Source organism: Serinus canaria, chromosome 25 (assembly GCF_022539315.1).
Source record: "Serinus canaria isolate serCan28SL12 chromosome 25, serCan2020, whole genome shotgun sequence".
Lineage (NCBI taxonomy): Eukaryota > Metazoa > Chordata > Aves > Passeriformes > Fringillidae > Serinus > Serinus canaria.
In genome coordinates, this window is record NC_066338.1 from 13,690,749 (window position 1) to 13,702,498 (window position 11,750).

General features: G+C 63.7%; 3 protein-coding genes across 3 annotated transcripts in view; 1 reads left to right on the forward strand and 2 right to left on the reverse strand.

Annotated features, from left to right (window-relative positions):
- The first annotated feature begins 215 nt into the window (after positions 1-215).
- GNL3L (G protein nucleolar 3 like) lies at positions 216-4,186 on the forward strand. The gene is made up of 15 exons (XM_050984455.1): positions 216-415; positions 492-529; positions 642-743; positions 1,060-1,140; positions 1,316-1,399; positions 1,487-1,613; positions 1,709-1,812; positions 1,895-2,039; positions 2,256-2,343; positions 2,507-2,684; positions 3,007-3,149; positions 3,446-3,576; positions 3,658-3,746; positions 3,824-3,995; positions 4,085-4,186. The coding sequence occupies exons 1-15, from the start codon at positions 403-405 to the stop codon at positions 4,135-4,137; spliced, it is 1,548 nt and encodes a 515-aa protein (XP_050840412.1). The 5' UTR covers positions 216-402; the 3' UTR covers positions 4,138-4,186.
- A 516-nt stretch (positions 4,187-4,702) lies between these two features.
- On the reverse strand, positions 4,703-11,035 carry SLC3A2 (solute carrier family 3 member 2). Its single transcript, XM_050984839.1, has 11 exons — positions 10,996-11,035; positions 10,693-10,934; positions 9,155-9,629; positions 8,442-8,618; positions 8,036-8,130; positions 7,883-7,951; positions 7,555-7,619; positions 6,943-7,135; positions 6,192-6,329; positions 5,875-5,934; positions 4,703-5,323 (listed from the first exon to the last, which is right to left on the reverse strand). Exons 1-11 carry the CDS (start codon positions 11,033-11,035, stop codon positions 4,973-4,975), a joined length of 1,905 nt encoding a protein of 634 aa, XP_050840796.1. The 3' UTR covers positions 4,703-4,972.
- Positions 11,036-11,129: 94 nt separating this feature from the next.
- The window catches only part of LOC103825199 (serine/threonine-protein kinase WNK2-like), a 7,403-nt gene continuing 6,782 nt past the window's right edge, over positions 11,130-11,750 (reverse strand). Inside the window, exons 15-16 of the mRNA XM_050984840.1 lie at positions 11,402-11,701; positions 11,130-11,228 (exon numbers count right to left, since the gene is read on the reverse strand). Of these exons, the coding sequence (XP_050840797.1) occupies positions 11,130-11,228; positions 11,402-11,701 (399 nt within the window). The remainder of the gene's footprint in view (positions 11,229-11,401; positions 11,702-11,750) is intronic.

Here is an 11,750-nt window from a genome sequence, read left to right on the forward strand (position 1 = left end):
GGGTGTGGCGGGGGGCGGGGTTCAGTCCGGTCGCCATCTTGGGTGTGGCCGGAGTCTCGCGCGGGGCCGCCATGTTGGATGTGGCGCTAAAGGCAGGGCGGGGTTTTGTCGCTGTCCGCCATCTTGAGCGTGGCCGCGTCGCTGTGGCCGCCATGTCGAATGTGGCACTTTGAGGACACCGTGGGGGAAGGGCGGGGACGCCAAATTGGGTGTGGGCCGGAGAGGTGTGGATGTTGCCGGATGGTTGCCGCCATCTTGGGTGTGGTATTGGCGTGTGGGGCGCCATCTTGAGCTGTTGACCGCCATCTTGGGTGTGGTTATGAAATGACGCTTTTCCCGCTGCGCCGGAAGTGACGTCAGTCCGCCGCGTCAGGGATCCCCGGTTGCGTGTGAGCCGCAGCCATGACCCGATCCCGTGAGTTCGGGGAGGCACCGGGAGGGCTCGGGGGGCTCCGGGGATGCCCCCGCACTCACCCCGCCCCTCCCTGCAGGCCGACAGGTGGAGGCGTCCCGGAAGAAGCGCGTCCAGGTGAGCCCGAGCCGGGCGGGTTTGGGGGTGCAGCTCTCGTGACCCCCCCTCTGTGTGACCCCCCCCCACCCCAACCCGGGGTGTCCCCGTGTCACCCCCGCGCTGTCCCCAGGCCCGGCGCGCCCGTGTCGGGGTGAAGAAGGAGCCGAGGGTGCCGCAGCTCGGCCGCCTCGCCGGCCTCGCTCAGAGCCGGGGCAAGACCCGGCAGAGACGGGTGAGGAACCCGGGGGGGATCTGGGGGTGACCCCGCGGGGGGAGCTCGGGGTTGTTCTCCGGGGGGGATTCTGGGGTTCCCCCGTGGTGTTTTGGGGTGTCCCCACCACACCTGAGCACAAGAGGATTTTGGAGTGTTGCTCCCATCGTGACCCCGGCGGGGCATTTTGGGTCCCCCCTCAAGTACAAACTCGGGGGGGGGCTGTGTGGGGTCCCCCCCCAAGTCTGACCCCAGTGGGGGGTTTGGGGTCTGACCTGGGGGGGATTTGGGGTCTGACCTGGGGGGATTTGTGGTCTGACCCCCCCGTGTCCCACAGCCACTGCAGGGACAGCAGCGCTCACACCTGGCCATGCACCTGGCGGACGCTCTGCAGCGACAGCAGCGCTTCCAGAGCCAGGTGGGGCTGGGGACACCTGGGGGGGCTCCATAAAGAGGGGGGGGCTTCCCAATGAGGTTCCCGTGAGAGGGAGGGGCTCCCCCTGGAAGGCTGGGGGGCTCTTCTCTAGGACAGGGGGATCCCCCCAGAATTTGGGGGGCTCCCTTGGGGGTCCCCATAACACAGGTGCCCCCAGGAGAAGGAAGAGGAGGAGGAGAAGCCCCCCCAGCCCCCCCAGGAGGAGGCGTCGCTGCGTCACTTTGGGCAGGAGCTGCGCAAGGTCAGTGCCCTGGGGGGGGTGGGGTGGGGGGCGTTCTGATTTTTGGGGGGGGGGGTCTTTCCCCCAGCTGAACCCCAACTCTGGCAGGTGCTGGCGGCGTCTGACGTGGTGCTGGAGGTGCTGGACGCCCGGGACCCCCAGGGCTGCCGCAGCCCCCGGCTGGAGGAGGCCCTGCGGCCGCAGCAGCACCTCGTGCTCGTCCTCAACAAGATCGGTGAGGTGGGGGGGGGGGGGTCGGGTGTGGATTTGAGGGGGGGGGTCCCTTGTCCCCACAGCCCTGGGGACAGCCCTGTGTGTCCCCCCATGCAGACCTGGTGCCGCAGGACGTGGTGGTCGCGTGGCTGAAGCACCTGAAGAACGAGTTCCCCACCGTGGCCTTCAAGGCGTGCACGCAGCAGCAGAGCCAAAACCTGGTGGGTGCTGGGGGGGTCTGGGGGAGGGGGGGCTCAGGGGAGGGGGTCCCCCTGACCCCTCCCCGTGCCCCTCCCCCCACAGAAGCAGAGCTGGATGCGGGCGGACGCGTCCCCCAAGGACGTGCTGGCCGCGGGAGCCTGTGTGGGGGCCGAGAAGCTCCTGCACATCCTGAGGAACTACGGGCGCTCCGAGGAGGGCAGGAGCTCCATCACCGTGGGGGTCGTGGGTGAGGGGCTGGGGGGGCATTTGGGGGGGCTGTGGGATGAGGGGGGGCTGTGGAAGGTGGGGGCTGGGGTGTTAGGGGGAGTTTGGGGGCGCTGGGGTTGAATGGGGGCTGTGAAATAGGAGGGGGGGATTGGTGAGTGGGGCAGGGGGAATGTGGGGGGGTTGAGGGGCGGGCTGGATTTTGGGGACCCCTCCCTGACCCTAACCCCTTCCCCAGGGTACCCCAACGTGGGCAAGAGCAGCATCATCAACAGCCTCAAGCGCAGCCGCGCCTGCGGGGTGGGGGCCATGCCCGGGGTCACCAGGTGAGCCCACCTGGGCTGGGGTCACCTGCACGGGGTGGGGGGGGCTGTGGGTGGAGCCTGGGTTGACCCTGCCCAGGTGTGGGTGTGGCACAGACCCCGCCCAGGTGTGGCACACAGACCCCACCCAGGTGTGGTGGGCGTGGCACTCTGACCCCGCCCCCAGGTGCCTGCAGGCCGTGCAGCTGGACGGGCACATTCGGCTCCTGGACTGTCCAGGTGTGGTGTTGGACTCTGGGGACCCCCCTGCCACCGCCACCCTGAGGGGGGCCCTGGCCCCGCAGCGCCTGCGGGACCCCCTGACCCCCGCCTGCACCATCCTGCGCCGCTGCCCCCCCCAGCAGGTGCGTGGGGACCCTCCTGGGGGGTTTGGGGGAGGGGGTGGGGTGGGTGCCCCATCCCCATGGCAACGTCCCCAATTTGGGGGGAGCCCATTTTACCAGCTCAGCCCTTTGGGGGATTCAGTGACCCCCAAAATTGGGACTAAAGGGGGTCTCAACATCGGCGGTGCCCACCCTGTGCCCGTAACCGGGGAAGGGGAGGTTATTTCAGGGGGACCTTCCCCCACTTTGGCCATTTTCAGCCCATTTTGGCCACCGAGAGGGGGGCAGGGTGACAGTCCCCGGTGTGCCCACCCCCCCCAAACCCCTGTGTGTCCCCCCACAGCTGAGCCAGCTCTATGGGGTGCCCCCCTGCAGCGACCCCCTGCAGTTCCTGGCCCACCTGGCCCGGCGGCAGGGCCGGCTCCGCCCGGGGGGGGTCCCGGACGCCCACGCCGCCGCCACGGCCCTGCTGCGCGACTGGACCGGGTCTGTGGGGGACAGGGACACTCTCGAGGGGGGGGTCCCCACGCTCTGACCACCTCTCTGGGGGGGCTGGGAGGGGTTTCCACACCCTGAGCCCATTTCTGGGGGATTGGGACCTGACCTCTTCCTGGGGACCCTGGCGAGGGTCCCCATACACCCTGACCCCATTTCTAGGGGTTTGGGGAGGGGATTCCACCCCCTGTGACCCCGTTTGGGAGGAGCTGCAGGGTCCCCCCCAGTACCCTTTTTGGGGACAGGAGGGGTCTCCCCACAGCCTGACCCCCCCTTTTTTCCCCCAGAGGGAAGATCACATACTACACCCACCCCCCCAAATCTCATGGGATGCAGCTGGAGGCCCAAATCCTGCCGGTGCTGGGGCCAGCGCTGGACCTGGAGGCTCTGGAACGGGGCGATGCCGAGGCCCTGGCAGGTGAGCAGCACCTGAAGACCCCTCCCATCCTCCCATCCCCCCCTCGGGGACCCCCCAAACTCACCCTTCCCCCCCCCACAGCTGTCCCGGTGACGGTGACAGGGCTGGGGCTGTCCCCGGAGGAGGAAGGGGAAGGAGAAGCCATGGAGGAGGACAGCGGTGACCCAGAGGTGGGAAGGGATTTGCTGAGGCTGGGGGGGGGTTCTGGGTGGGTTTTGGGGTTCATTTTTGTCACCACCCCCCCCAGCTCGGCACGGTGACGGTGGAGCTGAAGCCGCGGGTGAAGTCGGGGGGCGCTGGGGGGGAGCCGGTGCCCCGAGCCCCCCGGCTGGAGGAGGTGGCTGCGCTCCCCCCGCTGCTCCAGGGGCAGGGGCTGCAGGCAGCTGGGAAAAGGAGGAAAAAACTGCAGAAAAGAGCAGGTGAGTGAGGAGACCCCCCCTCATTTTCCTGACCCCCCCAAACCCCTCTGATCCCTCATCTCGAGTTCCTGATCGCCCCCACCCCGCAGAGAAAATCGCCACGAAGCTCTCGGAGACGCTGGAGGCGGCCATGCAGTTCTGAGGGGGCCACAAATTAAATTAAAATTAATTAAATAAATACATTTTTAATATTTGTACTGTGTTTAATTGATTTTGTGTCCTGCAAGGGGCGGTTACCAGGATAATGAGGCGTGGCCTAACCAGAAATGGGCGGGGCCTCAATGGGTGGGGTCCACTTAAAGGGGCAGGGCCAAAAAAATACCCCCCCCCCCCAGGAGCTCCAAACCATCCCCCAGACCCCTCCCCAAACTCTTCAGGGACCCCTCAAACCCTCCAGAGGTCCTGACAGGATCTGAGACCCCTCCCCAAATTTTCTTAGCCCCTCCCCCTCCCCAGTCCTGGCCCCCAGGGTGGTCCCACCCCTTTGTTTTGGGGGTCCCCATTTCTGTGTCAGCCCTGATGCCTCACTGGGGATCCCAGCCCCAATTCTGGGGGGATTTCACCATTTTTGGGGTCTTGCTTACCCCACAATATTCCCCAGGAGCCCCAAACCCTCCCCCCTGTCTTGGGGCACTCCCAGGGGTCTATGAAGCCCCCAAATCCTGGGGTGGACCCTGAGACCCCCAAAACAGAGACAAAGGCAGGAGCAGAAATGCAATTCATTTATTCAGAATTTGGGAGGGACTCCAACACCCCAGAAAACAGAGAAACCCCAAAACTGAGTTGGGGAGAGAAAAAAAAAAACCAAAAAAAGACTTTGAGGTTGGGGGGAACAGGATGAGAACCCAAAAAATGAGTGAGGAGAGATAAGTGTGGGACCCCCCCCCACCGAAATGAGCGGGTACAAGGCTGGGGGAGGGGGTCAGGGCAGGTTTGGGGTGCTGGGGGGGGTCAGGGTGGTTTTGGGGTGCCCAGGCTCACTGGGGGCTGTAGGGGAAGCCCAGCAGGAGCCCCTGGTAGGGCCCCACCTGGAGCTCCTGCAGCTGCACCTGCTGCTCCCCAGGCGCCTTGGGGCCGGTGCTGTAGTGCAGTGTGGCCGAGGCGGGCAGGGGGGGATCCTGGGGGACCCCGGGGTCTCTCGTGCCCGAGAAGGGTCTGAGGGTGCTGTCCTGGGGGTTGAGCAGCAGCAGGAAGCGCTCGCTCTGGTCCCAGCGCCGCAGCACGGCCAGGGCCGGGCCCGCCGGCACCACCTGCGCCTCCCCCAGCAGCAGCGAGCGCTCGTGGGCCCGCAGCGAGGCCAGGGCCGTGCACAGCTCCAGCTCGGGGGGCTGCAAGGCAGGAGGGGCTGGGGTCACCGGGGGTGGGACACCCCCAAATGCAGCCCCGAGGAAAGGAGGCGCTGGCCCTTTAAGGAGGCAGCGGGTGGCATTGCCGTTTTAAGGATGCATTGCCCTTTTAAGAACACGGGCCATTCACAATGCCTGTTTAAAGTTGTATTGCCCTTTTAAGGATGCATTGCCCTTTTAAGGATGCTATTGCCCTTTTAAGAGCACACTGCCCTTTTAACGCTGCTTTGCCCTTTAAAGGTCGCATTGCCATTTTAAAGATGTATTAATCTTTTAAGAGCACATTGCCCTTTTAAGGGTGGCATTGCCCTTTTAAGAACATGCAACGCCGCCACTTATTGGGCCCCACCCTCTAAGATGCTCTGCCCAATTGTGGGCGTGGCCAACGAAACCCCACCCCTTGAAGCAACCATAAATGGGCTTCAAAGACCCGCCCCAAGAGGAGGGGCAAGTCTAAGCCACACCCCCTAAGGAAACCACACCCCAGCAAGCACCACCCACAACTGTCAATCAGAGCTCCAAGCCCCGCCCACCTCAGAGCCGTTCCCGCCATTTTTCGGTTCCTCGATCAATTCCCACGGCATCGTCGGCAACTGGGGCAAAAAACGGCGAAATTGGGGCAAAACCCACCAAAATTGGGACCAAAATTGACAAAATTGGGGTAAATCCAGCCAAGCTGGGGTAAAACCCCACTGAAATTGGGGTTGGGGTAACCCCCCAACCCCCTCCCACACCCTGAGAACCCCAAAATCCCTCCCCCCAAAACCCCCGCAGCACCCAGAGTTTCTCCCCAGCCCCCCAAATCCCACCTGCAGCCCCCCCAAATCCTGGCTGAACCCCCCCCGGGTACCTGCTGGTTTTCGGGGGGCCGCTGCAGCCCCAGCTCGTCGCCGTAGCTCAGCACGGGGGTCCCGGGGAGCCCCCAGAGCAGCAGCAGCTGCTGCAGCCTCAGCTTGGGGCTCACCCAGGCCTCCCACGGGGACCCCACCTGTGGGACGGGCACCTGTCACCCCAAAATCTTAGGGGGACCCCAAAAAATGGGAGGGGGCAGCAGGGGCAGGAAAGAGGGGTTGGGGGAATTCGGGGGTCCCAGGGATGTTTGGGGGGGGGTCAGGGGGTTTTGGGGGGGTCCCAGGGATGTTTGGGGGTGCAGGAGGGTTCCACAATGGGGTGGGAATCTGGGGGTACCAGGGGCTCAGGACTGGGGGAATTTGGGGCTCCTGAAGGGATTTTGGGGGTCCCAGGGAGGTTTTGGGGTGCAGGACTCACACTGGAGCCCAGCCCCCAGGAGGAGGAAGAGGAGTTGGGGTCCCATTTGGGATTCCCAGGGAATGGGTGGATTTTGGGGGTCCTGGGGAGGGTTTGGGGCTCCTGAAGGGATCTGGGGGATCCCGGGGACATTCTGAGGTTCCTGAGAGGATTTTGGGAGTCTTGGGGAGGTTTTGGGGTTTCTGAAGGGATTTTTGGGTTCCTGAAGGGATTTTGGAGTTCCTGAACAGATTTAGAGGGTCTTGGGGAGGTTTTGGGAGTCCCGGGGAGGTTTTGTGGTTCCTGAAGGAACTTTGAGGGGTCCTGGGGAGGTTCTGGGGTGCAGCACTCACGCTCCAGCCCAGCCCCACGGAGGAGTTGCTGAAGCTGAGGAAGTTGAGGAGGTTGCTGACGGCTCCCGAGGGCGACTCCGGGTCTGCTCTGGGCTCCAGGAGCTGCAGGAAGGGCCCCAGGAGCAGCCGCAGCCCCCCCGGCACCTGGGGCAGCAGCCAGGGCTCCTGCAGGCGGGTGCCTGCCACCAGCACCCTGAAAACAGGACAGGCTCAGGGGGCACCCCAAAAACAGGGCGGGAAGGGAAGGGGAGAACCCCAAAAATGGGGGGGAAAAGTCAGGGGAGAACCCCGAAAATGGGGGGGGGAAGGGAAAGGGAGAACCCCAAAAATGGCGGGAAAAGTCAGGGGAGAACCCCAAAAATGGGGAGAAAAGTAAGGGGGGAACCCTAAAAATGGTGGGGGGGGGGACACGTTAGAGAAGTAGCCCAAAAATGAGAGGGAGAAGAAATCAGGGGAGCACCCCCAGCCCCCCAAAATAGGGGAAGGAGAACAAAGTGGGGGGACCATGAGGCAGAGGATGAGGAGAGGAAGAGATTTGGGGGGTCAGTGAGTTTGGGGGGGACACTGGGGTGACACAAGGGACACTTTTGAAGGGGGGGGGGGGGGTCAGACCTGGGCACGCCACTGGGGCTCGGCTGCTGCTCCGTCAGGTTCCTCCACTCAGCCACCACTGAGGGCTGGGGGGGACATGGAGGGGTCACCCAGAGCCCCCCAAAAATCCCCCAATTTCACCCCAAAATCCCTCCCAATTCTACCCCTCAACTTCCCCCAGTTCTGCGCCAAAAAAAATCCAGAATTCTACTCCCAAAAAACGCAAATTCTGCCCCCAAAACACCCCAAAAACACCTGAAATTCTGTCCCAAAACACCCCAATTTCTGACCCAAAAAACCCCAAATTCTGCCCCCAAACACCCCAAGTTCTGCCCCAACCCCCCCTCACCGGGAGCTCCTCGATGCCATCCAGGAAGATTCCAGCAATGTCCTCCTTCAGCCAATGGCTCAGGGCAGCCTGGGGGGGCACAGGGGGGGTCAGGGGGAGTCCCCCCCAAATCCCCCATCCCCCCACCTGCCCCCAGAGCCCCCCCAGACCCACCTGGACCTGCTGGTGCACCCCGGGGTCGTTGGCTGCGTCCCCCCAGACCCGATTCCCAGTGGGGTTTGGGGTCAGGTCCAGGATCACCTTCAGCCCTGGGGAGAGGGGAAATGGGGGGGGTCAGGGCACCCCCAAATCCCCCCAGCATCACAGACCCCCCCCCCCACCATTATGGGGGATCCCCCTTTTGGGTGCCCCTCCAATCACCCAACCCCAGATCCCCCAAATTCAGCACCCTCCCAATTTTGGGGTTCCCCACTCGCCCAGTTTTGAACCCCTCACATTTTGGGGTCCCCCCCAATATCCAACATTTCCCCCAAATTTTGGGATTCCTCACAGTGCACCTCTGTCCCCCACCCCCATAATTTTGGGGTCCCCCCCAGTTTTGGGGTCCCCCCCAGCCCACCTTTGTCCTTGGCTGCCTGCAGGAGGGCGCTGAAGTCCTGGCTGGTGCCCAGGGCTGGGTCCAGCTCCTTCAGGGGGGGGATGAGCTCCTCAGGGGATTTTTGGGGGGCCACGGGGCCCAGCACCAGCCCCCCCACCTGCAGCTTCTCCTTCAGGTACCCCAAACGTTTCTCCACACCTGCAAAAGGGGGTGAACCCCAAATCTGACCCGACAGCACAACCCCAAAATCCTCCCAGGAGCCCCAAAGAGATCCCCAACATTGCTGGGGACCCCCAAAATCCCACCCTGAGACCCCCAAACCAACCCAGGGGGCTAAAAATGTCCTCAAGGATCCCCAAAATCATCCCAGAATTGGGGAAAACTCCAAAATTCCCAAGATTTGGGGGCTGCCTAGGGTTTTGGAGATCCTAGAACCCCCCCCAAAGTGTGGGGGAGACCCCCAAAATTGCTGAGTCACTTTTCCCCCAGGCCTTTTTAGGGGGGGGGATCCTGAAATAGAGGGGGGCCCCCCCAAATTCTTCTAGCCATCCTCTGGGATCCTTCCACCCCCAAAAAGGAACCTCTAAACCCCCCAAATCCCCCATGAGACCTCCCCAAACTCCTCTAGCCATCCTCTAGGATCCTTCCCCCCTCTGGGGACCTTCTAAACCCCCACAAATCCCCCCTGGAACCCCCCAAAAACCCCCTAGGGGACCGCCTAGACCCCTCCTCACCTTTCAGATCACCCCCAAAAGCCTTGGGGGGGGCCCTGTAGAGCGCCCCGAGCTCCCACCAGGCTTTGGCAGGCAGGGGCTGGCATCGGGGGGCCTGGGCCACGATGGCAGCAGCAGCCCCCAACATCCCGAGCCAGCCTGCCCAGAAGAGCACGAGCAGCACCAGCCGGGCCCGGGCCCAGAGCGGCGTCCCCGCCTCCCTCAGCAGCTCCTCCTTGCCCAGCCCGGTGAATTTGGGGCTCCCCGAAACCCCCGTGCCCCCTAAAGCCGCCTCCTCCTCTTCCTCGGGGGGGATCTTCATCACCAGCCCGTTCTTCTCGCCGCCCTGCCGCTGCTCCGGGGCTGGGGAGGGGTCGCGGTGGGGAGGGGGAGCCTGAGGGGGCGTCCCCGGCTCGGCCTCGGCCGCGGCCATCGGCTCCTTCTCGGCCTCCAGCGCCGACAGCTCCAGCTCGCGGGGGGGAGACTCGGGATCCATCTGGGAAAAGAGACCCCAAACCCTTCAGGGATCGCCCCAAAGCCTTCAGGGGTCACCCCAAAAATCTTCAGGGAATCACCCCAAAAACCTTCAGGGAATCACTCCAAAATGTTCAGGGAATCACCCCAAAATGTTCAGGGAATCACCCCACAAACCTTCAGGGAATCACCCCAAAAACCTTCAGGGAACCACCCCAAAATGTTCCGGGATCATCCCAAAATGATCAGGGATCACCCCAAAAACCTAAAGCGATCGCCCCAAAATGTTCAGGGAATCACCCCACAAACCTTCAGGGAATCACCCCAAAAACCTTCAGGGAACCACCCCAAAATGTTCCGGGATCACCCCACAAATCTTCAGGGAATCACCCCAAAAACCTTCAGGGAATCACCCCAAAATGTTCAGGGATCATCCCAAAAACCTTCAGAGATCGCCTGAAAACCCTTCAGCGAATCACCCCAAAAACCTAAAGCGATCGCCCCAAAACGTTCAGGGAATCACCCCAAAACCTTCAGGGATCGCCCCAAACCCTTCAGGGGTGACCCCAAAAAACCTTCAGGGGTCACCCCGAAATGTTCAGGGCTCACCCCGAAGCCTTCAGGGATCGCCCCAAAAGGGTTTGGGCGGGGTTGGACTTTCATCCCAAACAGCCTCAAGGGGGATCTCTGAACCCCGACTTTGCCCCTGGCAGGAAAAATTTCTTAGAGATCCAGAGGTGCCCCCCACACCCCAAAAGCTCCTCAATATCTTTCTAAAGATCCCCCTAGCCACGCTAAAATGTTCTTGTGGAGGTTTCAAGCTCCTCTTGAGCACCCAACACCCCCCCGGGATCCCCAAACCCCTCACAGGACGCCCCAAAATCCTTCCAGGCCTCGGGGCCCTGCCCCAGCGCCTCCTTGAACAACCAAACCCGCTCTTGGAGGGGATCTCGAGCCCCCCCCCCCCCCAGCCCCGCACCCAAAGAGCCCCCGGGAACCCCGAAATTCTCACTGGGACCCCCAAGGTTGTTTGTGTCCCCCAGAAATCCCCCCCGGAGCCCGAAGCCCCTCAGGCAGGGCGGTACCTCCGCAACGTCCTCGTGACGGGCGTCAGGGGGCTCGGCGGCGCCTTTTATACTCCGCGAAAACCACGCCCACACCGCGCTGACCACGCCCACCAGAACCGCCACCCCCGGCGCCGCCGAGGCGCCCGCGCCGGGCGGATCAAAGGGCACGAGGCGGGAGGGGGGCCGGAAACGCCCCGAGGCGAACGGGGCGGGACACAGCCTCAGAGGGCGCGACGTGGAGTCTCTGGTTCGCGCCACGCCTCAGCGGGACGCCTGTTATGGGAGTCTTGCCCTTTTCTTCTCGCGGAGTATTCTCGACACCCCCGTCCTTTTCGGGGTCCCCCCCTCCATGCGCCGCCATTTTGCCGCACCCCAAGCAGCCGCCATTTTGGTGTTATTAAAGTCTCTATTCATTTCTTCTGGGCGCCACCATTTTGTTGTGCCCCGGGGGTGCGCTATTTATGGAGCCCCTCATCGGGCGGCACGCACGGGGTTTCCTCACTGGAAACCGTGTTGAAGGATCGTCGCAGCCTCTTACGGAGGTCTCCAGCCCTCTGTGGGGGGACGAGACGGCGCCGCAACCATCATGCTCATTCTGCCCATCCCCTCCGCCCTCATAATGGTTCATCCCACATTGCCCTCTCAAGCCCCGCCTATATCTCGACCAATCAGTACCGCGCTCTGACGGAAGTAGCCGAGCACCGGAAGCGTCTCCATGGCAACCAGCGGAAGTTCCGCTCTCTCCCGGAAGTCGCGGCGCGGCCATGGGCGCGTCGAAGAAGCACCGGGAGCGCGGCGGAGCCGAGGCGGCCGACGAGACCCCGGCGGCGGCCGGGACGGGCGGCGGCAGCAGCAGCAGCAGCGCGGGGCGGCCCCGCGAGCACCGCAAGCACCGGCACCGCGGCGGGGAGCGGCGCGGGAAGCGCAGCCGCTCTCGGGGGGAGCGCGGTGGCTCCGGGGGAGGCTCCGGTTCCTCGCGGCGCGGAGGGGCCGAGGAGGCCGGGAGGAGCGGCCATGGCCGGGGGGGCTCCGAGAGCGAGCGGAGAGCCAAGAGGGAGAGGAAGGAGGAGCGGGAG

Bases quoted from the DNA above. Each gene is read 5' to 3' on its own strand.
- GNL3L (XM_050984455.1), top strand. The intron at 1,813-1,894 runs GTGGGTGCTGGG...CTCCCCCCACAG, and splicing joins AGCAGCAGAGCCAAAACCTG to AAGCAGAGCTGGATGCGGGC. The intron at 2,344-2,506 runs GTGAGCCCACCT...CCCCGCCCCCAG, and splicing joins GCCATGCCCGGGGTCACCAG to GTGCCTGCAGGCCGTGCAGC.
- SLC3A2 (XM_050984839.1), bottom strand. From the start codon at position 11,035: ATGGCGGCGCATGGAGGGGGGGACCCCGAAAAGGACGGGG. The intron at 10,935-10,995 runs GTGTCGAGAATA...CGTCCCGCTGAG, and splicing joins GGACCCCGAAAAGGACGGGG to GCGTGGCGCGAACCAGAGAC. The intron at 8,619-9,154 runs GTGAGGAGGGGT...CCCCTTTTGCAG, and splicing joins TTTTGGGGGTGATCTGAAAG to GTGTGGAGAAACGTTTGGGG.